The sequence below is a fragment of the Electrona antarctica genome (genome assembly GCF_951216825.1).
Source record: "Electrona antarctica genome assembly, chromosome: 3".
Classification (NCBI taxonomy): Eukaryota; Metazoa; Chordata; class Actinopteri; order Myctophiformes; family Myctophidae; genus Electrona; species Electrona antarctica.
Genome location: NC_136808.1, coordinates 33,426,617 through 33,454,383, shown reverse-complemented (window position 1 = coordinate 33,454,383; position 27,767 = coordinate 33,426,617). Strand labels below are relative to the sequence as shown.

The following is a 27,767-nucleotide window of genomic DNA, read 5'->3' as shown; positions in this document are numbered from 1 at the left end:
TGATAGCAAATTTTGTTTTAGTTTAGTCATAGTGAAAGTCGTTGTTTTAGTGACATTTTAGAAATGTTTCCTGGTTGTGAGCTTGTAGATCGGCTATTTTTGATGAAGAGTGTTTGTGTCGATTGAAAAAGTGGTCAGTTTTACTAGGTAGACGGTCTAAGTGGTGTGACTGTGTGTGCGACGTGCGTGCATATATATATTACTCTGAGGTGGAGGTCCCATTAGCACAGGGTCCGTAGCGGTATCGATAGACCAGACGTGGTATGAAGTCAGACGACCACCCGATGACCAGACCATTGGCGATGACCGCCAAGACCCCGATGGCCTCCAGAACCTTGGTCCAGATACCTGCAGGCCAGGGAGGAGGTCAGCACAAAAAAAAACATTTAATGGAGTAGTACACCCCAAAAAATAGCCTATTTTCTATCAATTACACACCTCATGAAGCCCATTATTTGGCCAATAATTTGATGATAGGCGGAGTCTCCGGTAGGACCCTCAAAGATTCTCGTACTGACCAATGGCCCGGTCATATTTATATGCATGTATATGAGTAATACAGAGTCCACTGTACCCATATAGGTTGTTATGATCCGGGGCTCCACTGAGTGCGTTGCATCATGTTGCGTTTGGACAGCATCAAAATTGGTGACGCCATCCAAACGCACCCTTCATGGATTAAAAAGGGAACATTCCCTGGGTTGACGGACACCCGATGGCTGGCCTGAGTAACTGTTGGTGCTTTGAATGTTTATCTTAGAAAGCCATAGTGAGTAATCAAAAACACAGCCTACTTCTGTGTTTCTGTGTCTGTCTGTGTGTTTCTATGTGCAGGGCGTTGCTGAAAATGAGCACTTGTGTTCAGCTACTACCTTGGGTAAATAAAAAAAAAAAAAAAAAAAAGAATTCTAGACTTCAGGACCGTCTAACCCTCCTAACCCAAAAACAACATCAGGTGTATTCGGGATGCCAAACGCGCACACGCACAAACACAAACACACACACACGCACAAACACACACACACACAACGCCTCACCGATGTCGTTGGTCTTCTTGGGCACTAGGCGGCGCTCCAGGCTGACCATCTTGATGGCATCCAGACGGATCTCAAACACGTTGTTGATGAGCGCCAACAGAGGAGCCAATGGGAACGCAGCCACGAAGATAGTGGCGAAACTAAACTGGACCACTGACAGAGAGAGAGAGAGAGAGAGAGAGAGAGAGATGAAAGGTAAGTATGTAAACTCGATTCACTACCTCTTAGCCACTGAAAAAATGATTCCCCATTTTAAAGGGGGGGGGGGGGGGGGGGGGGGTAGAGCTTGTAACCTGACTCCGCCAGATGGGGCAGCAGAGAGTCCCCCCTCCTGCTCCCATCTGGGAACTCTCAGGCAGACTTGATGCCCGGCCACAAAACGGCCTGGCCAATCAGCAGCAGCTAGAGGCGGGATAGCTGCTGCTGATTGGCCAGGCCGTTTTGTGGCCGGGCATCAAGTCTGCCTGAGAGTTCCCAGATGGGAGCAGGAGGGGGGAACCCAGTGTACTCTCTGCTGCCCCATCTGGCAGAGTCAGGTTATAGAGCTTGTTCCTTGCAATAGAGCTTGTTCCTTGTTGACCTGCCCATATGCTGTTGTATACAATACGCCTACTTGATGTTTTGTACTCATACCTGATGAAGACCCGCAAGGGTCGAAATGTTGTACCAAATAAAAATGTCCTGGGAGCAGAGAAACAGTGTGCGGACATCCCTTCCTTCTTATTATTTTGTTTAGACCTATCGATCCTATAGTTTCAACGTACAGCTCGTTGCATAGTATATTGTTTAGACCGATGCTAGGTTCATTGTTTACCTGATATCCTGTAGTTTCAATGTACAGATTATTATTTTGACAGTATATTGTATTGTTAATTGATTTCAGACCAATGGTTCTCAAACGTTTTAGCCCGTGACCCAAAATAGAAATTTGATGTCTTGCCGCCCCGGGACCCTAACTAGTGAAAATAGCCGATCTACAAAGCTTGTAGATCGGCTATTTTCACTTCCACTTAAAAGTTATTGTGGAATTCATGACATTTCGTTTGATTGTTTGAATTTCTCTTTAATGTACCTATGCAAAAGGAGGGGTATATTCACTTGTGACCCACAAAAATAGGTCCGCAAGCCACAATTGCGTCCCAACCCAGACTGATGCTAACTTCTTGGTTTACCTGTGATCCTAGTTTACTGGGGTACACTGTCTTTCTGCATATTATGTATGTGTTTACCTGTGATCCTAGTTTACTGAGGTACTACATTGTCTTTCTGCATATTATGTATGTGTTTACCTGTGATCCTAGTTTACTGAGGCACTACACTGTCTCTCTGCATATGCTGATGTATGCGTTTAGCTTGCTTATTGTAGTCACTCTGGATAAAGAACGTCTGATAAATGACTAAATTGTAAACCGTAAATCGTAAACAACCCATCAGTGTGTCTGGTCACGTGACGTACCCATCTCCAGGAACTCATTGAAGAGGCTGAAGGAGTTGGTGTCAGACAGGTGGTAGTTCCTCATCCAATCACGGAGCTTGCAGGTGTTACATGGCTCCACAAGGCCGTTCTCGTCGCGGCACGCCTTCCTGTAGCAGTGGCCACACTTCCTCTGCATCTTCTTGGCCGTGTTCCTCCGGAAGCAACGCTTCAGCCAGCTGAGAAAAAAATGCATGTCTAAATACACATATGCATACACTTAAGGCCTATTCATAGTCCAGCTTTCAGTGAAGAGGTGACCACCGAAAACTACAACATGACGTCACGCCGCGGTGGTCACCGCTCACACAACACACCTCTCGGTTTTTACTAATGACCGTTTCGGTGGTCACCTCTTCACCGAAAACTGTGCCATTTTATTATTATATTATATTCAGAATATTCAGAATATAACTTATTATTCAGAATATATATAAATATGACTAACCCTAACCCAAATAATGCATGTATTCCAAACTCTCAGGAGTGTTCAGAATAAAGTGTTTATAATATGGTAAATGTATCCCGATTCAAACGGTATATACCACCCCTCTTGCTTTGTATCTTTGTGGCTAGCTTCTATTGAAAATTAATGGTTATCTTCATGTCACTGGCTTCCATTGAACATGAATGGTAGCCTGGTAGCTTTCCATCTTCATGTCACTGGCTTCCATTGAAGATGAATGGTAGCCTGTAGCTTTGTATCTGCCTGTGTGTGACCAAAATGTTATTTTCCTAGACAGTCCTAGACAAATGTGTACTGGCACCTGTGTGCATTTGGACCACCTTTGTCAACCTTTGAGGTGTGAATAAGACTTTTGTTTTTGGAACCACATTCAGAGTAGTACTCACGGCCCGATGTACTCAAAGACGTTGTTGAGAGTCTGTTTTAACAGCATGATGACAGCCATCTGGATGAAGAGATCTGTGAGGCAACCACTGGGATGACACTGAGGAGGAGAGGAGGGGAGAGGAGAGGATGAAAGAGGGGAGGGGAGGAGATATGAAGAGGAGAGGAGGGAAAGAATGAGAGAAGAGGAGGGGGGATAGGAGGAGAGCATAAGAGAGAACATGAGAGGAGAGGATGAGAGAGGGGAGGGGAGGGGAGGGGAGGGGATATGAAGAGGAGAGGAGGGGAGAGGATGAGAGAAGAGGAGGGGGGATAGGAGGAGAGCATAAGAGAGAACATGAGAGGAGAGAAGAGGAGGACGGGAGGAGCGGAGAAGAGAGGAGAGAGAGATATCCAACATATAGTTTCCACTCACCTCCTCTAGTCTCCATTTAGAAACGCGTACGTAGTTCCCTGGATGTCCATTGATCCTGTAAACACATGATATACTATCATTGTACAAATTATAATTAGTGTACAAAGCAACGCAAATTCTGTGACCACTTTAAGTAAAACGTTTGAGCTTGAATACTTTTACGTCTACTCCACTACATCTGAGGCAACTATTTGTACTGTTTGAAAACTTTTTTTTTAACCAAAACATACATTAAGTACAGTACTATGACTTGAGTGCATGTACTTAGTTATAGTTTCCACCACCATACTGTACCTGCCCAGGAAGAAGGCCACGTAGAAGAGCGAGGAGAAGAGAGTGAAGAACTGGAAGGTGAACATCTTCACCGTGAAGCTCCTCTCTGTGGCGGCGAACGACCGAGTCTCCTCTGAAATGACACAATGCAGCAATCAGGCACTAGAGGTCGCTGTTTGACGTAGACGACCAACAACATGTCATTTCGGGGATCCTTTGACATGAAACAGTGTGTGAAACCACTGACTTAATAGAAGGCAGAATAGAATCGGCCTCAGGTCGGGTAAAGGGTAAAGGGTAAAATGGACAAAATGTTACACAATGAGAAAAAAGCTGGAGAAGTGATCAACATGTTTTGTATTTCTCAGACTCACCAAGTTCACACAGCTTGAAGGCTACCCACCTGTTCACCTAGACAGACAGGAAGACAGACAGAAACATCATCCAGTGAGACACGTTTAAAAATAGAAACACACTTCTCACACTTCTCAAGAGTGTTGTGCAGGTGCATTTGGTTCCATTTTGTACACTTTCAAGGCCGTGTTACACTAGGGACGGAATTGGCGTGGAATTGCTCCATTTGCGGAGTCTGCAATGGTACGCTGCCACAATAATAAACAGAACCCGGCTACACAGAGCGTGGGTGCGGTGCGCAGGTTGTGCCTAAGCTCACTGCGTGAATCTTCTTTTTTTACTCCATTTTCCGCGTGTCCGTGGGGGGTTACGCCGTCCTTCGAGGAAAGAAAATCACACTTGTGTGAAGTGAGCGGTGCCTTTCATCACAATGATGAGTTCTGATGATGTCAACAACATGATGTCACGGACATTTCGTGCTCAAACGGACATTGGGTTGCATTGGATCGGCTGCACCGCTCCAAAATTGTAAATACGGAGCTCATTGCGGGACAGGCGAACTGTCGGTGCAGCCACCTACTGTAGCTGATCCGCCTGCAGTACGGTTCTGTTCAGTCCCCAGTGTAGCCCAGTACGGTTCTGTTCAGTCCCCAGTGTAGCCCAGTACGGTTCTGTTCAGTCCCCAGTGTAGCCCAGTACGGTTCTGTTCAGTCCCCAGTGTAGCCCAGCCATCAGAGTCACAGGGGTGTTTGAAATTAAAACCTTTGAGAACCAGGTCATGCGACATCATGACCTGGATGGCGATGTAATGGTGATGTCATACCCGGGTCATGACCTGGATGGTGATGTAATGCAGCACGGCTCCCAGCATGGTGGCCACGGTGTTGGCGTGGTCCCTGATGAACTCTGATGAGCCCTCTGACAGCAGGGGGGCGCAGACCACTCGGAAGACCACCAGAACATGGGCCAGACCTATGATCAACACCATCTACGCACGCACGCATGCCCGCGCCCGCGTACACACACACACACAAAGACAGCAAATTCAAATACATTTTGCGACAAAAAATCACACCTGTGTGAAGTGAGTGGTGCAACTCCGTGTGGGGGTCCCCGGAACTTCCAGACCCACAGGAACACGCCCAGGGTGGCGGCCCTGGGCGCGTTCATGCTCGGACAGACCCAGCCAGCCAGGGACCCAGGGACACACAAAGCTCCGTAATGGAGTGGTTGCACCACTCAGAAATACAGCTATTCAACCATTTGGCCTTACCAGATACAGAGTATCGATTAATTAAAAAAAACATCTAGGACAGTGGTTCTCAAAGTGAGGTCATGGGACCCTCAGGGTTCCTTGAGGGGGTTACAAATGGACCCTTACAGGTCTTACAACAGTACACTTGTACTGTACATTTGTACACTTCGGGTCTGAAATCAATGTCGTTACTAAATACGTCACACTCCGTCAAGACAACAAGCGATATAATGTTGTGTGCGACGGGCAGCAGGCTGGAAATGTAGGTTGTTTCCACCTTCAGTCGATGCTTCATATCCATACGAGTAACATTTCAGGGGTGATTTGTTTATTTTTCTAACACAGTTCTTAATATAAGGGGATCTAAGATACCCCTGCGGGGATTACAACACAGAATATAACCCCACCAACCAGTGGAATAGCGCCCTCTAGCGGCAGTGACGGCAGGACTTCAGTGGTCTATTGGTATTATCAGAACTACTTACAGTAAATGCATCAAGGGGTGTGTGTGTGTGTGTGTGTGTGTGTGTGTGTGTGTGTGTACCATTAACGTGACCAGCACTAGGACCATGGCACTGCGTAGGTAAGAGTGTTTAAACATTTTAGGTTTACATGCTGGATCGTTGACCACCTCCAGGATGAGTTCCTCCTGGAACACACGCACACGCGCATGCACGCACGCACACACACACACACACACACACACACACACACACACACACACACACACACACACACACACACACACACACACACACACACACACACACACACACACACACACACACACACACACACACACACACACACACACACACACACACACACACACACACCCTATTAAGATCACGTAACTGACGCAAGGGGAGAAATTTCTCTCACCCGCCGTTGCGTAGTACTTCTTGTGTCGATTACGTTCGACTCTGTAAGGCACTTAAGACCTGAGGCCTATTTCTACAAAATAATGTCTTCTAAATCCTAACAGTTTTCTGTAAAATGTATGTTTATGTGAGTGGTTCTCAAACTTTTTCAAAGACACCCAAAATTATTATACAGTATGTATTTGGCCACTGACCCCCATTTCTAAATAATTTGTTCCAGGGACCCACAGAAACAAATATTTGATTTAAAAATGTTCCCTTTATATATATATATATATATATATATATATATATATATATATATATTCAAAGATTTGCATAATTTTGGTCTCTAATGTGTGTCTTGAGAAAAGTTGTTGACATAAAACAACATCACAGTGGCAGAAAATTAAATATGTGGATGTGATCTACCAGTGTTAAATCCTGAAGAAAAAGATGTTATGCAGACAGACAGACAGACAGACAGACAGACAGACAGACAGACAGACAGACAGACAGACAGACAGTACCTCCTCTTCACACCAGTCATAAACCTTCCATTTGGCCACATATAAGGCTCTGTGTCTCTTCCATAATTCTAGGAACAACGTGGCTGTGGACAGAACAGACAGATTTTTATTTAGTTTTAGTCATAGTCTTTTGAAAAAAACTTAATTTAGTTTAGTCATATCTTAGTCATCTGAAATGTCTCGTTTTAGTTGACCAAATATCATAAGGTTTTAGTTGACTTGAATGCTGAAAATAGCTGATTGTGAGCTTCTATTTACAGAGCTCAACACCCGAGCGCAACCACACATAAAATGATCTCCTCACCACTAGTCCCTCCCTGACCTGTCTTTTTTTAACTGTTGACGAAATTGTCGGCGATAGTCGGCGAACATTTTTCGTCATAGTTTTAGTCGACGAAATGGAGGTGAGCACTGTACAGGAAATAATGAGTGCACAGAACCGTGATACTGAACCTCATACTGAGCTATGTAAAACCAGATGTAGGCTAACTGGTCAGATATCATAACATGTTATCTGATATGCAGAATAACACTTAAGCCAGGTCATTATCGCTGCACTGCACCTTTGAGGCAGCAGGTGGTGCTGTCGCTCTGTAAATGCAGACATGGCAAGGGAAGTTTATGTGTGCTTACACATCAAGCAAAGGAACGACAAATTATACAATGACATCCGGATCCATAAAAAAATAACAAATACAATAATAATAATAATACATTGATAGCCAGTGACACACTCACCCCAGATGGCCATAAACATGGCGAATGCTACAGTGCCTTCGTTGTCAAACAGAAGGCTGACCTGCATAGATGAAAACGCATGGTGTCAGTGACAACACTACACACACAAGAGGTCATGTACAACAACACTACACACACAGGAGGTCATGTACACCAGCACTACACACACACACACACACACAGGAGGTCATGTGCAACAACACTACACACACAGGAGGTCATGTACACCAACACTACACACACACACACACACACACAGGAGGTCATGTACACCAGCACTACACACACAGGAGGTCATGTACACCAGCACTACACACACAGGAGGTCATGTACACCAGCAGTACACACACACACACACACACACACACACACACACACACACACACAGGAGGTCATGTACACCAGCACTACACACACAGGAGGTCATGTACACCAGCAGTACACACACACACACACACACAGGAGGTCATGTACACCAGCACTACACACAGGAGGTCATGTACACCAGCAGTACACACACACACACACACACACACACAGGAGGTCATGTACACCAGCACTACACACACAGGAGGTCATGTACACCAGCACTACACACACAGGAGGTCATGTACACCAGCAGTACACACACACACACACACACACACACACACACACACACACACAGGAGGTCATGTACACCAGCACTACACACACAGGAGGTCATGTACACCAACACTACACACACACACACACACACACAGGAGGTCATGTACACCAACACTACACACACACAGGAGGTCATGTACACCAACCCTACACACAGGAGGTCATGTACACCAACCCTACACACACAGGAGGTCATGCACACCAACCCTACACACACAGGAGGTCATGTACACCAACACTACACACACAGGAGGTCATGTACACCAACCCTACACACACAGGAGGTCATGTACACCAACCCTACACACACAGGAGGTCATGTACACCAACACTACACACACAGGTCATGTACACCAACCCTACACACACAGGAGGTCATGTACACCAACCCTACACACACACAGGAGGTCATGTACACCAACACTACACACACACAGGAGGTCATGTGCAACAACACTACACACACACACACACACACACACACACACACACACACACACAGGAGGTCATGTACAACAACACTACACACACACACACACACACACACACACACACACACACACACACACACACACACACACACACTCACAGGAGGTCATGTACAACAACACTACACACACAGGAGGTCATGTACAACAACACTACACACACAGGAGGTCATGTACACCAACACTAAACAGGGCTCTTCAAGGGTTTTCAGGCCAACAACCACTTAGGAAAAGATTTAGATCAATGTTCTCTCAACCTTTTCAAGCCGTGACCCCCGCCAATATAATCATATTTGAACTGGGGACCCCCCATAATAATCATATTTGAACTGGGGACCCCCCATAATAATCATATTTGAACACCCTGAGAAGCATGTGGAATTGTAGGAGTTGAGACATTACATTACACAGAAATTACACATTTCTTTTGTTTGTTTTTTTAGGTATTGAAAAGTTCTTAAAAGTCAAAGTGTCAATTTACTGTCTTCAAAATTCTCTACAGGCAGGTGTTCGGGTGAATTTAACCCAGGTTTAGTGATAGAGGGTAAAAGAAAAATCCCATACCACAATGGGCAGTTGATTAAATTATCACTGGACCATTGGGGAACCTCCAACCAGGAATGGTTGGAGGTTCCCAGCTAAATTATTATTTTTTTTTTGTTTTGAATGTTCCACTTCCCCTCATGCCATGATATCTGTTTTTTGTTGTTGTTTTATTTGGTTAATTTTTGTGAAATGTCATGTTGACATATTAAAGAAGAGTACCTCAAATTTCCACGTATTGTTGTACTTTAATATTATTTTGATGAGAAATATAAAATATTCCCAGGTTTAGTGATGGTGTGACAAAATTATGGTTTAGTGTTCTAGGGTTAATGCAACCACGTGTGTATTAGGGGAAAAAAGGAGCGGGCCTACTACAGGGCCCTGGAGGACTCCTGTCCTGTACCTTTGCATATGTACAGGTGTCCGACAGCTTCCAGACGTTACACCTCTTATCACACCTGGGACACATGATGATGTCCGAGTCGCACACCTCCTTTCTGAACACACACACACACACACACACACACACACACACACACACACACACACACACACACACACACACACACACACACACACACACACACACACACACACACACACACACACACACACACACACACACACACACACACACACACACACACACACACACACACACACACACACACACACACACACGAATATCACTGATAACATACAATCAGAATCATCTCTAATATCACATCAGAGGTTTGCAGGTGTAAAACAGTGGGTGGAAATTTGTTGTTTCTAGAAAGAGAGAAAACTAGAAAAAATGCTCCTCGGAGCACAGGTCTCCGTCAGGTCAGGTAGGCAATTGTGGCCTCCTGGTGGCGCTATAACAGGCCAATGTGAAAAGGGTGGGTTTTATTCCTCGGCCTAGTAGGAATGCCCGTGAAAACCTTCACCTTCACCTTCATGATTCCAAACATTTTGTTAAAAATGAGCCAATCCTGTAAAGTTTGAAAGCCAATGTTTTTGCCGATTTGCAGGATTTTTGGACAAATCTGAAGGAGTAATACTATAAAATTTGTTTTACAAAAGTCGGCCTCCTGGTGGCATTAGAAAAGGCAGATGTGAAAAATGTAGGTCAAAAGGTTTTTCCTTGGCCTCTAGGGAGTATGCATGCAAGTTTCCTGAAGATCGGTGCATTTATAGGTAAAAATGTTAATTGCTATAGCGCCACCATGAGGCTGGAATTGGCATCCAGGGAGTGTGTGTGCAGTTTTGTAGCAAACAGGCCAACACTGCTGGAGATTAGCTGGTAACAGATGTACGTACAGGGTGCAAAACATACTCTCTCATTTTACCATTTACAAAAGGGAACTGTCACTGGCATAATCCACAGGTTTGTCCACGAGGAAGAGCAAGAGTCCAAGGTGTTTGTGTGTGTGTGTGTGTGTGTGTGTGTGTGTGTGTGTGTGTGTGCGTATACTGTACGTACATTAAAGGGTTCGTATTGAAGAAGGCCAGTCCGTACAGAAACACGACCACACCCAGAACAGCAGCAGGAACCAGTAGCCAGGTGTACCACCCCAACCACAGGTAGTACAGAGCCACCTTCTCCCCAAAATAACTCCTACACAGGCACGCACGCACGCACACACACACACACACACACACACACACACACACACACACACACACACACACACACACACACACACACACACACACACACACACACACACACACACACACACACACACAGTTATAAAGGTGACAGCGAGACAGTGACTGACTTGACATCCGAGACACTGTTATAAAAGGTGACGGTAACTAACCTGACATCAGTCATGGGTTGTCCCACAAACAGTCCAGACCACCGGGCCCACTTCTTCTTTAGTTCCTTCTGCTTCCTCCTCTAGGCACCACAGAAGAAGAAAACAAACAGATTCAATACATAGACACATCAAATGCTCTTAACTAACCACTTGAATCTAGGAGGGTTATTAACTTATTATCATCCTCTTATTATAGAGCACCGAAGTCTGACATAATATACGCATCCTATCTGGGTCACGTTTTATTCCCCCATTCTGAATTCCCATAGATGCGTTTCCTATTGTATCATATAAGAACTGTGTTCAAAAAATAACTAAATGAGTCCGAAGTTTTACTCATATGGATATGAAGCATCGACTGACGGTGAGGAAAACACTGACAAAATATAATAACATTTCCGACAGAAACAGACTGTATCTGGCGACTGTTGCAAACGATACAGAGCCACCTTACTGACAATATGACAATTTGTTTATTTTTGGACCACAATTCTTATATGAGACGATTCTAAGACAACCCAATGTTATTCTCCATAGAGACATTACTTCCGTGACCCAGGGGATGAGCGAGTGATCTCAGGACCATTATGGCTCCATTATGCTCATTATTATTCTCACCTCATGCAGACAGAACATGGTCTCGAACACATCCTTCTGCAGCAGTTCTTTTAGGTTCTCTGAGAAAAACACATAGTGTATAAGGCAGATATTCAGCCAGGTGGAGGTATTAGCCACTTGCTTATTCTGGGGAAAATAATCTGTGGAAAATCTACAAACTCACTAGTCACAACACGGCACGTTGTGAAGCGCTGTGAGCTTGTTGTAGATCAGCTATCTTCCGTCATTTTTCAGACTACGTAATCCGTATTACCAATAAAAAAAACTAAACAAAAAAACTAATAAGAACTAAAGTAAAAACTACAGCCTTTTCCAGAGAATAAAAATCACACCCGTGTGAAGTGAGGCGCGGGAATATTAAAGTCTAACTCATGTTGATTAGGTGATGTAATGGAGCATTAAACGCCATTAACAATAAAGAGACAATATGACGTAAACGACACATTTGTAATGACGGCTATGGTCGTTTTTAGCCCAAGGAGTGTTTTTCGTGCAAAACTAATGCTTGCAATGGATTCAGAATCATGAAAAGCCTCAGTCTAGTTTGACACATCACATGCTACTTAAACTAAAGCATAATGAAATTTAGAACAATTTTCCTTATATAGGTTGTTAATGATAACTATCTTTCTTTCCCTTGTTTGTCTCTCTGTCTGTCTATCCGTCTGTCCGTGTGGTGGGGACTGACCTCCAGTGTTGATGTAGGTGTGGTGCAGGATGAAATGTACAACTCTTATTCTGGAGGAGACAGGGAGACACATTCATCACTTTAGGACATTTGTAATATATTTCAAATAACAGACCATTAATGTGTCAAAAGTAACCAACAAACTATACGAAATTGTCAAACAGTGGAAAAAGTGTCAAATATTACCTAAGAAAGAGGCATGAAACTTTTATGTACAGTAGATTTAGTTGACAAAAGATTTGGGTGGGCCTTGATGGAGTTGTAATGCCTGATTTTACACTACAAGCTCACAGCGTGTCGCAGTTGTGTTGACAAAATTGTCATTATATTTAGTCATAGTCATCATAGGTTCGTTTTTATTTAGTTTTTGTCATTTTAGACAACAAAATGAACACTGATTGGTGGGTGCATATTATAACCTACCGTGTAGCGTGTGGTATCGCCCCCTTCTGGTCGTCCCTCCAGTTGCAGGCGTCAGAGATCTTCAGCAAATACTTGTATTGTTCAAACACATCGTTGGGAGCAAGCACTCCATAGAACACTTTGTCTTCATGAAGAATCTCCTACACACAATTACAATTTAGGCATTTAGCAGGCGCTTTTAATCCAGAGCGATTTACAGTAAGCAAGAACAAAAACATGGTAATACATCGTATACAATAGTCATCATGAATCATACGTAAGCTAAGAACCTAACAGTGGTATATCTAACTATATATGCATGTATACTATAGAGTGCTATGTGTAGACAATACTAGACATAGCACTCTATGCAAAGGCTCAGCTTATGTAACTTAAGATAGCATTTTATGTAGATAAAATGCTATCTAAGTTACATTAGCTAATCGTCTGGGGACCCCCCAAAAACCCCCCCGAGTCTCCCGACCCACAGTTGGAGAACTGTTATACGATGGAGGATAAGCACTGCTTCAGACTCACGGTGACTTTCATGTTCTTCTTCTGCAGCTTTTGGATGAAGTCTTTCTGCCGCTGAGACTTGTGGGATTCCTCCTTTTCATCCAGCTTATCAGCAACCAGCACATAGTCATATGACATCTGTGTGGGCTGACAGACAGAAAGGCAGACACAGACAGGACATGTTATTACCTCAATATAAATTACCCATTGACCAGATCTGTACTCTGAATAAATTATTTTATTTTAATTTCTGCCCAAAACGTATATTATACAGAGAACATGGGTCCTGAGAGTCGTCCCAGCCTGGATAGACTTTTACCAACACAAAACAGCCTTTGTTTCGGTGAGTAGCGAAGTAGTTTTCTTTATTTTTACTAAAGTCGGAGCCCACGCACAGCATTGGACTTTTCTGTCCATGTGCAGCAGAGGAGCACCTAGCAGGGGGTTAGAGAAAACATGCTAACACTCTGGACCAGGGTTGGCTCATTTGGGCCACAGCCAGAGCCCTTTCTGGTGGTTCTGGACAACCGCCTATCATCTGACCAACTCGACAGTGGGCACTGCACTCCGTCGTGTCGTCTACAACGTGTGTGGCGAGATACGTGGATTACACTCACAGAGTACAGACACAGGGACTCCAGGGGGGGGGGCTAGAGGGGCTTGGCATATCCCCCCCTAAGCACCCCTCCCCAGAAACCCAATTAACTGACTTCTATGTTCACCAAAATTCATTAGCCCCCGCTCTAAATAGCCAGCCTCCCCCCATAGTCCCCACAGTCACAATTTTCTGGAGCCGTCACTGACATACATACCACAGAGATTCGGTGTATTTATTGTAAGAAATTATTTTGTGTGTGTGTCTGTCTCACCAGAACAGGAAGTAGAGGTTGTCCATCTTTACGTCTGTCCCACAGCTCAATATCCTCCTACAGATAGACAGACACAGTCAACACAAATGATAGACATGCTATTCTCACACACACACACACACTGCGACTGTGGCTCAGGAGGTAGAGCAGGTCGTCCAATGATCCATGGGTCGGCGGTTCGAATCCCGGCTCCTCCTGTCTACATGTCGAAGTGTCCTTGGGCAAGACACTGAACCCCAAATTGCTCCCGATGTGCTGGTTGGTACCTTGCATGGCTTCCGCCGCAATCGGTGTATGAATGGGTGAATGTAATGCACAATCTATGTAAAGCGCCTTGGATAAAGGCGCTATATAAATGCACCATTTACCATTTACACACACACACACACACACACACACACACACACACACACACACACACACACACACACACACACACACACACACACACACACACACACACACACACACACACACACACACACACACACACACACACACACACACACACACACACACACACACACACACACACACACACACACACACACACACACACACACACACCCACCCACCCCTTTCTGGTGGTTCTGGACAACCGCCTCTTCAGTGACCAGCACCATCCTACGACTAAGTATAACTCAGACATAAGTCCCTCTTCGGGGAATGTAGTAAACAATGATCCAAGCCTCAATTAAACCTAATTTATAGCCCGTAATAAGGATGGTATCACTTGCCAAACAGAGCAGATCTACAAAATGTTTTTGTTTTATGATTTATAGTGATTCTATTTATTAACATTTTTATCCCACGATTGTTGTAACTCTTTTTTTTTTTTTCACCCAGTGTCAATAACTAAGGTAATCCTGGCCGCTACACTCCCTCTGCCAACCTGGGGAGAGCAACGGACTGAGCTGCTTCTTTTCACTTGACAGGGGGGAGTTTCCCCGGTTGGACATAGCGAGTGGAAGGAACACGTTAATCCAACCAGTTCCTTTATTTATAGATTTATAATGATTCTAATGACTGAACAAGCCTTCAGTCAGATTATATAGTACTCTCCCTTTGGTGGAATTGAATTGAATTGATGTCCAAAACCGTTTTTATAATTATTTTTTAAATATCTTAAAGAAGTGAAAATAGCCGATCTACAAGCTCACAGCGCCACACGTTGTTAGCTTATAGTAGCTATTTCCACTACTTTTGTGGTACACTCTTGAAGTAGAGGCATTAATTTACAAAAAAAACATAAAAACGTTTGATAAATTGCGACACAAGGTTTCTGCCCGACAGCAAAGATATGTTCATTCTGTATCTTTAGCTACTTCAACCTTAGCATCGCTATTCTGAATCAGAAATAGCAGATCTACAAGCTCAGAGTGTGACATAACATGACACCGTTGACACATTGTGAGCTTGTAGATCGGATATTTTCTCTACTTGTGTGACAATGTAGTATGAAGGAGAGAAAAAACAAAGTCTAAATAGGGACAAGACATGTGAGGTTTCTGTCCTACTGTGGCGATTATAATGGACAAACGTGTGTTTATCATAGGAACAGTTATTTTGCATTATCATTATGCAAACACCACTTGAATTCAAATGTGTTCTATACCACATGTGGTAATCCGGCACTAACTGAGGTAATATGAAAATGATGGTGAGGTAATTCTCTCACTGAGCTGACAAGAACTTCTCGTTCTCAGTATAGTGGTGGACAATAACAATTTTACAAGACAGCTTACCATGGAAGAGCTGGAAGGGGGAGTCTCTGGACTGGATAGCATCGCAACCAAACAGACCACACACTTCGGTCTCAAGGCAAAGACATGGCTTCAACAGTAACTGTAGAAGCCACGTCTTTGCCTTGAGACCTTTGACTGTAGAACTGTAGTACAATTCTACAATGAGTGCTTAACACACAAGCTCCCTAACATCTGGCTATGAGAAAGGGATGGTAACTGGTGTGGTGTTTGTCAACCTCTCAGCTGCCTATGACACAGTCAATCACAGACATCTCCTCAGCAAGATCCTGGAGACCACAAGAGACATCCGTCTGACAGAGCTGATTGAAATCAGAAAACTTTTTTGTTGAGCTAGGAGGAAGGAAAAGCAGGTGGCGAAGGCTCAAGAGTGGCCTTCCACAGGGAAGTGTGCTTGCACCACTTCTTTTTAACATCTGCACGAACGACCAACCAGAATGTGCAGACACTCGCAGCTTCATCTATGAAGACGATCTTGGCATAGGTTCACAAGCCATTGATTTCAACGTTTTGGAAGACAGACTCTCCAATGCTCTGGCAGAGCTAACACCCTACTATGAAGAGAACCACCTATGTGCAAATCCATCTAAGACTCAGGTGTGTGCCTTACTGCCTTCCACCTGCAAAATTGTGAAGCCAAGTGCAGCCGCCAACTGAAGGTCAGCTGGACAGGAACCTCCCTTGAACACTGAGAACCCAGTCTACCTAGGGGTGACCCTGAACAGATGCCTCTCTTTTAAGACCCACACTGAGAAGTTCAAGTGTAAAGTGAGTGCGAGGAACAACATAATCTGCAAGCTCACTGGCACAACCTGGGATGCTAACCCACAGACTCTGAAGTCAACCGCACTAGCTCTCAGCTGCCAAATGTGCCTGCCCAGTAGGGGAGCAAGCTGCCCATGCCAAGAAGTTGGATCCCGCCGGCCTCAATGCTAGCTGCCACCGCCCACCTCATCACTGGCTGCCTGGAATCTACATCTACAGACCGTTTGTACATCCTGGCAGGCATAGCCCCAGAGTTACAGTGAAATGCAGCAAGCAGGAAAGAGCGGCAACAACAGTCCATTGACCAAGGTCATGTGCCAGCCAAAAGTCGCCTTAAATCCAGGAAAAGTTTCCTGAAGAGCATCCCGCCCCTCGGAACACCGAGCACAAGTAGTGAAAAAGTGACTCGGTGGGAAGAAAGAATTGACAACCTCCCAGGCTCCCACCAGCAACAACAATGGAGCTAAAGGCAATTAAGTGAGGCACTACCCCCTGGAACAGACTCAAATTACGCAGTGTGGAAATGCCTAAACAGATTAAGATCTGGTGTTGGACAGGCGAAAGCCACTCTCAAATGTGGATATTTAAATGATGAGGACGTTGTGTGTGACTGTGGCACTGAACCACAAACCATGCAGCACCTCCTGATGGGCTCCCTGCTGGAACAGCCCTGCAAAGCATCAGACTTGGCAGAGTTGAATGACAACACAACAATGTCTTCAGCTAGCTGTGGATTAACCACAGTTCCATAGCCAAGTGTTGTAACTGACTGGCGCTCTGAAAATAGCAGATCTAGAAGCTAAGCTCACAAGTCACAACGCCATCAAGGCCCCCCAAAATATTTGTCGATAAAATCAACTGTAGCTTTTATAAACTAAAATCTTATGAAATTTGGTCGACTGAAATTAGACTAAAACTTTTCAGATAACTGAAATATGATATTCGAAAGACTATGACTAAACGTAAATTGAAACTTTTCCGCCTCCTTCCTGCATAACTTCCGGGTATGATGATCACGCGCATACCCTCTAGAAGGTCAGCCTTATGCAGCTGTGTTGCTTACATCACTGTGTACTATAAAGTCAGCATTTAGTCGACTGAAACTAGACTAAAAGTAAAGCTTTTCAAATAACTAAAATATGACAAAAACTGGAGAAGAGTAGGACTACACTAAATCAAAATGTGCTCTCAAAGTCATGAGTAAATTATGAAGACCATTCCTCCCTGGGCAAACAGTAACTTCCAGGAAAGTCTGGATGGCAATCGAGGAAGGTCGGTGACGCTGGAGACTGGTGACAGCAACCAAGGAAGCTACAGAACGTACAAATGAGCAATACCCCCAGAGTCTCCCGAGAGGAGAGGAGGAAGAGACTCGCTAGGACAGATTCAACGACAACAACGACAGTGACACAGACACAGAGACGGCTCCCTTGACTCAAATACACCAGAGTAGGCTAAGGCCAAGTGTGGACAAGGATCCTAGGCAGGAAGCAAAGCATAGTCCTAGAGACCTCTCAGTGACTGCAATCCCACAAGAACACACAAGGCAGAGAGAGCCTCCTGTTGGCTCTGGCATAAGACGGCGGTTGCTGGGGTGTGGTCGGCTGCACCTGGCCGGCAGGGCACTGCTCCATGGATGCAGTGCCCTGTTGGCCGGGTGTGGCTGATGCGCCAGCTGGTGCTGGTTGCGCCTCTGTGATGGGGGGCACTATAGCTGGAAGCCTGGATGAGAGGGGCAGTGATTTGGCCAGTTACTGCTCGACCCGCCAACTGGAGAGTGTAGTGGTTGAAACACTCTAAAAAGGTTGGAGACCACCTCCCTCCCAGGCCAATGCTTTATCCATTAGGAATGGATTATAATCGCATCTTTGATGTATTTACAAACAAAACGGTCTGCTACATAAAGTCATTGTGAGTTTGCTTTTTTGTCTTGTTTTTGCCACAGCAATTATTTGAAGTGGCAATGGTGCTCCCAATTATATTTTAGGTCACACAGATTAAAATTCCGAGCCCTGCGCTGCGTGCAGTAGAAATGTGTGTGGGAGGTCCGAGACTCAAATCCCGACTAGGGCATAAAAGTTACAGGTTGCAGCTTTAACCCATGAAGACCTGAGGCAGAGTCTACAAATGCCTGAAAATATTTTGTGCCAGGGATTTTATGCTTTATAGAGCAGGATAATTCTAGGTGCGTTAGATTCAGGTTTGGCCACAGCTCAGGGTGTTCTGCTCATCAATACGGTACGTGCACATTCAACTCTAACACTCCCATTATTAATGTGATTATAGCTGCAGGCGGCTGTGTTGCTTATGTTATGCAACACCCAAGATTTGAACCTGAGTCTCCTGTGTGGGGGAACTAAACATCTAGGGATGGAAATCCCCCACTTGGCCTGGGGGGAGTCTGATATTTGGCTTTTGGCTTTTGGGATTCAGGCTGAGATTCTCTGCTACCCCCATTTGCCCTAGTTTTTGAGGGGCGCCAGTCCCTCCTATAAACAGCTATAGTGTAGATTCTGTTTTAACACAAACATTAAATGCCATTGACAATGAATGGAGAATTTACGTCATATGTGTCTGAGCAAACCGGCTGTCGGTATGTCTGTCGGTGGAAACCCTTGGCCAATAAGGGACCACCATTCTTGGTGACGTAACTAAGGTATGTTTCAAGGTTGGAATAAGGTCAATAATTGATTAGAGTGTCCCTCACTTCACACTGGTGTGAATTTTTAAATAGGACTTCCTATTAGGCACGACACATCACAGTGTACAGCTTTGTTGCTTACATCACTGTGTACTATAAGGACAGCCTTATCATGCAGCTAGGCCCTAGGGACCTAGGCCTGAAAAACATGCTTGAGTTTATTTAAAATCAGTGTGGTTCTCAAAGTGGGATTGCCCCAGGGGTCCTTGAGGGGGTTCGGGAACCCCCAGGGGTCCTTGACCCAGCAAAATTAGTTAATATAGCATCACAATCAGTTTAAGCAACCCACTTAGGACGAGAACCCCTTTTGGGGTAGTTGTTGCTATGTACCGTATGGTATGTAGTTGCACAGCTTCGTCTGTCTGTCTGTCTGTCTGTCTGTCTGTTTGTCCGTCCGTCCGTCCGTCCGTCCGTCCGTCCGTCCGTCCGTCCGCATGGAATGTGCTCAGCTGATTGACTGAGCACGGAATGTGATGTATGATGATGATGTATGATGATGAGATCACCGCACCCCTCACTTCACACAGGCATGATTTTTGAGGGGCGCTAGGCGCTAGCCCCTCAGGTTAAATGTTTGTTTTTAGTTCAATGTTTGTTTTAAAAACGCCATTAACAATAAAGAGAATTTAATGTTTGTTTTGTCACCGTTTGTTTTACATCATCATTACATCACCTAATCATAGCAATTAACATGAGTTAGAATTCCCTCCTCGATGTTGTAAGATGATAAGAGCGCCCCTCACTTCACACGGGTGTGATTTCTAATACATATTTGAAATTTCATTTTTAGTTATGCTCTATGGGCGTTCATTTACCAACACAAAACGTTAGAATTTGGAGATAAGAGGTTTTTGCCTTCCTTCTAGTTTTCTGAAAACCGTATGTTTACATATACATATATAATCTCAAATGACACATGCTAAGGGGTTAAACTGGTTTACAATGATCAGTGAGGTTAGCAGCTCTCTCATGCTTTAGTCCAACAGGTCCTGACTCGCCCCGAACTGATAAACAAAGCTCACTTCTCATCTCTTTGCTTCTGCAGTTTGAGCCTTCTCCAGCAGTCAGTACTGACATCACAATTTACAATGTAGTCATTTATCAGACGCTCTTTATCCAGACTGTCTTACAATAAGCAAGATAAACACTTACACAGAATGCAGAGAGACAGTGTAAACTAGGATCACAGATAAACCAAGAACCTGGCATCAGTCTAAACAATACTATCAAAATAATAATCTGAAGGTGAAAGTATAGGATACCAGGTAAACAATGAACGTCGCATGGGTCGAAACCAGCGAGGGTCTTCAACGTTTTTCAGGTCAAGGACCCCTTAGCAGAGAGAGTTGAAGCAGGGAACCCCCCTACATACGTATTGTATAAAATTGTGTGGCAGATTAAACCTTTTCATAGATTTCATAGATAACTTAGACTTGTTTAACAGCTCGGAAATTAATGTTTTTGTTTGTTTTGTTTATACATGATCTTTTCTGTTAATATGTTGGATTCATGTATTTAACCATGCACTTAAACTCTCAACAGCTTTTTGCAACGTCATGTGAGCTTGTAGATCGGATATTTTCGGCTAATGTCCTCCTCAGAACAAGGATGCTAGGGTAATAACAATCTGTTGAAACTACAGGATACCAGGTTGATGAACCTGGTATGAACCTACTATATACTGTAGCATCAGTCTAAGCACTGTAAGCAACATTGTAGTCAAGAACGAAACACGCCTAAAGTAACAAAAACATGAGAACAATGACCAGGGTATGTGTGCATGGTCCTCATACAGTATCTAGGTCAGTCAGTAGACCTGTGGAAGCAGGTCTGGAATGTCATCCTTTCAACCCATTAAGACCTGAGGCCCTTCAAAAAGTGATCTACTGTGAGACCTGAGGCCCTTCATAAAGTGATCTACTGTGAGACGTGAGGCCCTTCATAAAGTGATCTACTGCGAGACCCTTCATAAAGTGATCCACTGTGAGACCCTTCATAAAGTGATCCACTGTGAGACCCTTCATAAAGTGATCTACTGTGAGACGTGATGCCCTTCATAAAGTGATCTACTGTGAGACCTGAGGCCCTTCATAAAGTGATCTACTGTGAGACCCTTCATAAAGTGATCTACTGTGAGACCCTTCATAAAGTGATCTACTGTGAGACGTGAGGCCCTTCATAAAGTGATCTACTGTGAGACCTGAGGCCCTTCATAAAGTGATCTACTGTGAGACCACGGTGGCCTTGATGCCACTGTCGCCCGGTACAGTGTACCAGCCGATTTCACCCTTTTCTCCTTTGCTTATATAATTTCCCATCAGTATGTGTTTTTTGATAAGAGTGATACCAGGGTCTTGTTGAGATTCTGACTTCTGAAATAAAACAAGATGTATTAATTTATTTGGAAAGAAAATTATATTTTTTTGGTTAAATAAATATGCATTTTATGTTTATTTAGCTGAAGAGACATGGAGGGTTTATCGTAATTAGTACAGTACTATTATTGCACATTAATGAATAGTTGTCAAAAAGGCAAAAATATTTTAAACTTTTTTGTCATCTTCATTTAATTTTAGATGGTGGTCAGCCACAAACTCACATCGGGCCAATAAGAAAAATTGTCATCTCACGTCTTTCCACAAAATGTTAGAAAAGGCTCAATACTGGTCTTAATACCCACTCAATAAGCAGGATCGATAAGTTTCTCATTATCATTAAAAATTAAGGAGCTCCATCCCTAGTCCCGGGCCAGGGCATCCCCAGCATATCTTGAGATGGGTCCGCACCCGGTGGCCAAATACATCTGGATCACTCTGGATTTAGAGCGTCCGCAAAATGCCTAAACGGTAAATAATTGTGAAGTACTGGGGGCTGAGGTGGAGTGAGTCACTTACAAACTAGGCTATAAATAGCCTTTCACTACTTCTACAATATAACTGTAAATAATTTATAACCATGGAGGTACATACTGTAATAAACCATGATGTTATCAGTGTTGAATCCATGTCAGGACAGAGTCAGACTGAAGCTTCCACACTGGACCTTTAGCCTGGGTGTGTCAGACAGACAGCACACAGAACCTGTTTACCTGCAGGTTCTGCAGTATCTGTGACTGACCTAGCTGTTTACCAATACATGTATACAACTTTCTATTCAACCCTAAGAAACTAGGTTTTAGGCAGTACTGGGCATGGAAGCAACCAGGACACACACACACACACACACACACACACACACACACACACACACACACACACACACACACACACACACACACACACACACACACACACACACACACACACACACACACACACACACACACACACACACACACACACACACACACACACACACACACACACACACACACACACACACACACACACACACACACACACACACACATCCCTTGACTCCTTCAAAACCGCTCTCAAAGGGCACCTACGGATGGCTGCAATTCGAAACTGGCCCCCGTAAAATCTGAATCCCCCCCGCCCCCCCCCCCCCCCCCCCTTTCCCCTCACTGTATATGTTTCTTTTCCCTTTTTACCTCCATTATGATGAATTCCTGTTCTGTTCTTTGTCTATATAGAAGTGTCTATTTGTACGTCTCTAAATGTTTTGATGAATTGAACATGGTGGACCCTGTTGTAAACAAGTGTAATGCTTAATTGGGTCGTCCACTCACAGTTAACAGCCTTTGTATTGAGTTTGTGCTTGAAATGTACTGTAATTCTGCAAACTGTTAATACATTTTTCAATCAATCAATCAAACACACACACAGACATGAGCTTATACAAAGATCTCTCTCTCTATCACAATCAATAAGATGCATCCCAATGTATCATATGTTGTGAGATCTCGTAAACACACACTGACCATGGTCTAGTCACTCACTGATTGTTCTCACTTGTAACATGTCTCCTGGTATGGGAACCGAGATAAAACAAGCTCACCCAGGTAGTCAACCAGGCTAGTAAGATCTTTGGAGACAAACAATTCCAACTTCAGGACATGGTACAACCGCCAAAAGGCAATTCAGATTTAAATGACTCCACCCTCTCCGCCCTGAATCTGACTTGTTACCATCAGACAGGAGGCCAAGCATGTCATTAGCAAAACAAAGGGTTAAATACAAGACTTTGTTTGTGCCAACTGCAGTGGGCATTTTAAAGTATTAAATAGCTCTACCACCCCCATCCCTACAGCCCATGATCACTGTTGCTGCATTATGGGACTGCATTTAGCATTTTGAATGGACAATTGTCTTTATATTTTACCTTTATCTTATCTTTCCACATAATACGATTTAAATGCAGTAGCCTAATGTAGGATTAAACTGGCCAAAAACATTCAAATAATAATAATAATAATAGCATGTTTTGTTTACCATATATAAATAAAGCCAACATGTGTGATAGTAATTTAACTCTGCAAGTGTTCAAATGTAAACAACTACAAAATGCTATGATAAACTTTATTTGTAAAGCACATTTCTTGTGTTACAAAGTGCTTTTAAAACAATGATCAAACAAGACAATATAGCCTATAATGCAATAACAATAATGAATTGTGTCAGAAACAAGAGCTAGGCAACAACAACAACGACATATCGATCTTAAATGCCACATATTAAATTAATATAATCTGATAGATAGCCATGGTTCACATGCCGCTCGTACTTCACGAGCCATGTTTCAGGGCTAAATCTGAGACACAATTGCGTACTGTTTTTGGGTGGATTAAAAAAAGGGGGGGGGAAACAGCTGTTTCTACAGGTTTAAAAGGCGATTTAAAACTGGGTTGGGTATATTTGGTTACATTTGAACACTAATCTCACTGTCCAGATTTATAGGTTAAGGCTTTAAATACAGAACTTTGTAATTGTTGTTTTAAATGGTCAGCTATAAGTAATGATAAAAAGGTGAGTATGTGAAATATTTCAGGATATTGTTTAGTGTTTACTAATGAATTAGCCTACATTGTTTCGGCACTTTGGTGTTTAAACTTTAGCATTCCTACTTCATCTAGTGTAAACTCTAAACAAACAAACTCTCTCTCTCTCTCTCTCTAGCGCGCTCTCTTTGAAATCGAAAAAATAACACTCGGAAAGAAAGTTTAATGAAAAACAATTCTTACCTCTGGAGTTTTGAAAAACATGTCGGGTGTTTTGGAGAGTGGACGGATCACATGCAAAAATATGTCAAAACAGCACTCATCATAATGATAAAAAATAAACCTAATAAGGTCATATTAATGAATTGGTCATAATTCCATCATAGTCTGCTATGCTCCTGAATGTTTGAAGACTTTTTATTAGAAACAACTTCCGCGTGTCTGTTGACACCATGTGAAGCGTACACATGACGTCACGCATGCAGGTACCGGTATACCTGCTGCGGTGTGTGTGATGATCTCACCCACCCAGAGCCATCTCACCTAGACTGGATAACATGTGACAACAGCGACACTTGGTGGATGCAGTAGGAACTGCAGCACTTATATTCTTCTGAAGAGATCATTCGTTGATTGTGTGACTTGGAAGAAATTGAAATTGAAATACATTCTGTCCATTATATGAGGAATTAAGATACTTTTGTTTGTAAAATGTAATTTATTTGTGTTACCATTTTGTGTTAGATGATTATGAAATTGATTGACTTTGTGTATTGCTGCTGGGTAACCTAACGTCCATTTCCCGTCAGTTGGTTGGTGACCAGGCCCTGACCATAATATGGTCATGGCCTGGGGTCCAGGCCATGACCACTATGGTCATGCCCCATGCCATCACGTGATCATGACACCAGGGATGGAGATCCCTGATGTCATCAATATTAAGCCCATATATGGGAATGCCCATATATGGAGATCCCTGATGTCATCAATATTGGCCAGCAACTCTACATCTGACCTCAAACCCTTAAATCTCCATATATGGAGCTGACCTGTTCTGCAGTGGGGTAAAAGTATAATATTTGCCTCTGAGATGTAATGGAGTAGAAGTATGGGCCTACTCAAATGTCAAAAATGGAAATAATCAAGTAGAGTACCTCATAATTGTACTTAAAAGTACATGCACTTGAGTAAATGTACTTGTAATTTCCCCATCACTGGTCAGCAAACTCAGCATGTGAAACTGTAGTCACTGGTGAGCTCCGACAGAATGAGCACACCATCATTTTCATATTGTCCCTCAGCTAGTGACAGATTACCAAATATAGTTGTGCACAAAAATAGCAAATCTACAAGCTCACGACAGCGCAAGGCGTTGTGAGCATGACCATGTAGATCAGCTATTCTCGGTGTGTGCCACAGAACACATGGGAATGCATGGGAAGCCAAGTGGTGTTTGCATAATGATAATGCAAAATAACTGTTCTGTGATGTGATACAGGAAAGTTGTTCATTATAATGTTTCACACAAAGTGCTCCACAGTGTGTGAACTCAACTCTTATCGTCTCAAGGGCAAATTTTGAATGTTATACAAATAAGCTGACAGTTTAACACCGAACACTCAAGCAGTGAATAGAGGCCACTCAGCCACTAGGACAGACATATATGTATTTTGTAGCCTACTTTATTGGAGTATTTACAATCTCCAGTACTTTACTTCTACTCGATCCACTACATCAAAAAAGTGAGCGACACCCACAGCCACAATACTAGAGGGAGCAAGAACAACGATCTGGTTACTACCACCCACTTATAAAACAAATATGGGTAAATTCTCCTTCTACAGCACTGCCACCGAAGCGTGGCAGTGCTGTAGAAGGAGAAGGAGAATTAAAAAATGCAGATCACTGGCATCATTTAATCCACCTTTCACTGCTTTCAGTAGGCCTAAGGGAGAGGAAATTATTACTTCTCCCTTAGATGCAGGAGATCACCCCTCTCCACTCTTTACAACTATAGTCCAGTAAATAAAGGAAGAAAATCCACTCAGTTTGGACAAAATTCGATTTTGTTTCTCAACTGATTCTGACAGGACATTAGGTCTACTAGCCAGGATAAAACAATCGACCATAATCTGCTCTGGCCATAGCCACTTTCATGCAAAACTAATGCTTTGAATGGATTCAGAATCCTGAATAACCCCTAGTTTGACATGTCACATGCTACTTAAAGCATAATGAAAATTTGAAAATATTGCCTTATAATAGGTTATCAATAGGGCCATCTTGGATTAAGGCAAATTTAGGGTATTAGCAGTGAGCAGATTATGGTAGATTTTTTTATCCTGGCTAGTAGACCTAATGTCCTGTCAGAATCAGTTGAAACAAAATAATCCAATTTTGTCAAACCTCTGGCATTTATTTACCTGACTAAACCCCCTTCTTTGTTTTCTTCCACTCTGTAGTGTTTTATTTTTTTGTGATGATATTGAATTTTGTTATTTTTCAAGTCATCTTTATGAATTGAATAGATAGGGTCAAATGGCCGAATAAGACGTGTTTTAAAAAAAAATCACACCCGTGTGAACTGAGTGGTGTAAGGTCTTATATAGACTGATCAGCTGTGGTCTGACGTAATGTCTGACGTAATGAAATCACACCCGTGTGAACTGGGTGACCATAGCAACCATGCTCATTTTTTGGTACGAACAGACAGACAGACAAACTAACAAAGCCAGTTGTAGGAGTGGTTTACACCACTCAAAAATAATAATCAAAATCTACAAAGTAACAAAAAGTTTTCATATAATTGTACTGGAGTACAATATTCTTCTCTGAGATGTAGTGGAGTAGAAGGAAAAGTACTGAAATTTGGAAATACTCCAGTAAAGTAAAAGTACCTCAAAATTGTATTTAAGTACAGTTGCTGGTAATTCATTCAATATTTCGAGCAGGGTCTTATATTACCTATAGCTGGCGGTCTTGTTGGAATTTATACATCAGGGGGTCTTCAATGTTTTTTTCAGACCAAGGTCCCCATAGCTGAGAGAGATGAAGCAGGGAGGGAACCCCACTAGATACTGTATAAAATCATGTTGCAGATTGATGTTCATAGATACCTACATAGACTTGTTTGATAACACCATCATCAAATTAATGTTTGCTTCTTAGTTCACACATTATATTTTCTATTAACATGCTGGATTCAAGTTAATGTGTGTATTTTCAGACATTTAAACACTTATTAAACTCTCAACGCTCTCGAAAATAGCAGA

General features: G+C 43.2%; 1 protein-coding gene across 1 annotated transcript in view; it reads right to left on the bottom strand.

The window, feature by feature from the left end:
- ano9b (anoctamin 9b) overlaps positions 1 to 24,925 on the bottom strand; it is a 31,223-nt gene extending 6,298 nt beyond the window's left edge. The window contains exons 1-20 of the mRNA XM_079497042.1: positions 24,739 to 24,925; positions 14,367 to 14,423; positions 13,519 to 13,644; positions 13,003 to 13,142; positions 12,580 to 12,629; positions 11,892 to 11,950; positions 11,274 to 11,353; positions 10,934 to 11,068; positions 9,872 to 9,965; positions 7,787 to 7,847; positions 7,049 to 7,131; positions 6,203 to 6,307; positions 5,227 to 5,391; positions 4,424 to 4,460; positions 4,071 to 4,182; positions 3,777 to 3,831; positions 3,364 to 3,461; positions 2,494 to 2,690; positions 1,038 to 1,190; positions 204 to 348 (exon numbers count right to left, since the gene is read on the bottom strand). Coding sequence (XP_079353168.1) covers positions 204 to 348; positions 1,038 to 1,190; positions 2,494 to 2,690; positions 3,364 to 3,461; positions 3,777 to 3,831; positions 4,071 to 4,182; positions 4,424 to 4,460; positions 5,227 to 5,391; positions 6,203 to 6,307; positions 7,049 to 7,131; positions 7,787 to 7,847; positions 9,872 to 9,965; positions 10,934 to 11,068; positions 11,274 to 11,353; positions 11,892 to 11,950; positions 12,580 to 12,629; positions 13,003 to 13,142; positions 13,519 to 13,644; positions 14,367 to 14,423; positions 24,739 to 24,759 — 1,973 coding nt within the window. The 5' untranslated portion in view covers positions 24,760 to 24,925. The remainder of the gene's footprint in view (positions 1 to 203; positions 349 to 1,037; positions 1,191 to 2,493; positions 2,691 to 3,363; positions 3,462 to 3,776; positions 3,832 to 4,070; positions 4,183 to 4,423; positions 4,461 to 5,226; positions 5,392 to 6,202; positions 6,308 to 7,048; positions 7,132 to 7,786; positions 7,848 to 9,871; positions 9,966 to 10,933; positions 11,069 to 11,273; positions 11,354 to 11,891; positions 11,951 to 12,579; positions 12,630 to 13,002; positions 13,143 to 13,518; positions 13,645 to 14,366; positions 14,424 to 24,738) is intronic.
- Positions 24,926 to 27,767: the final 2,842 nt, after the last annotated feature.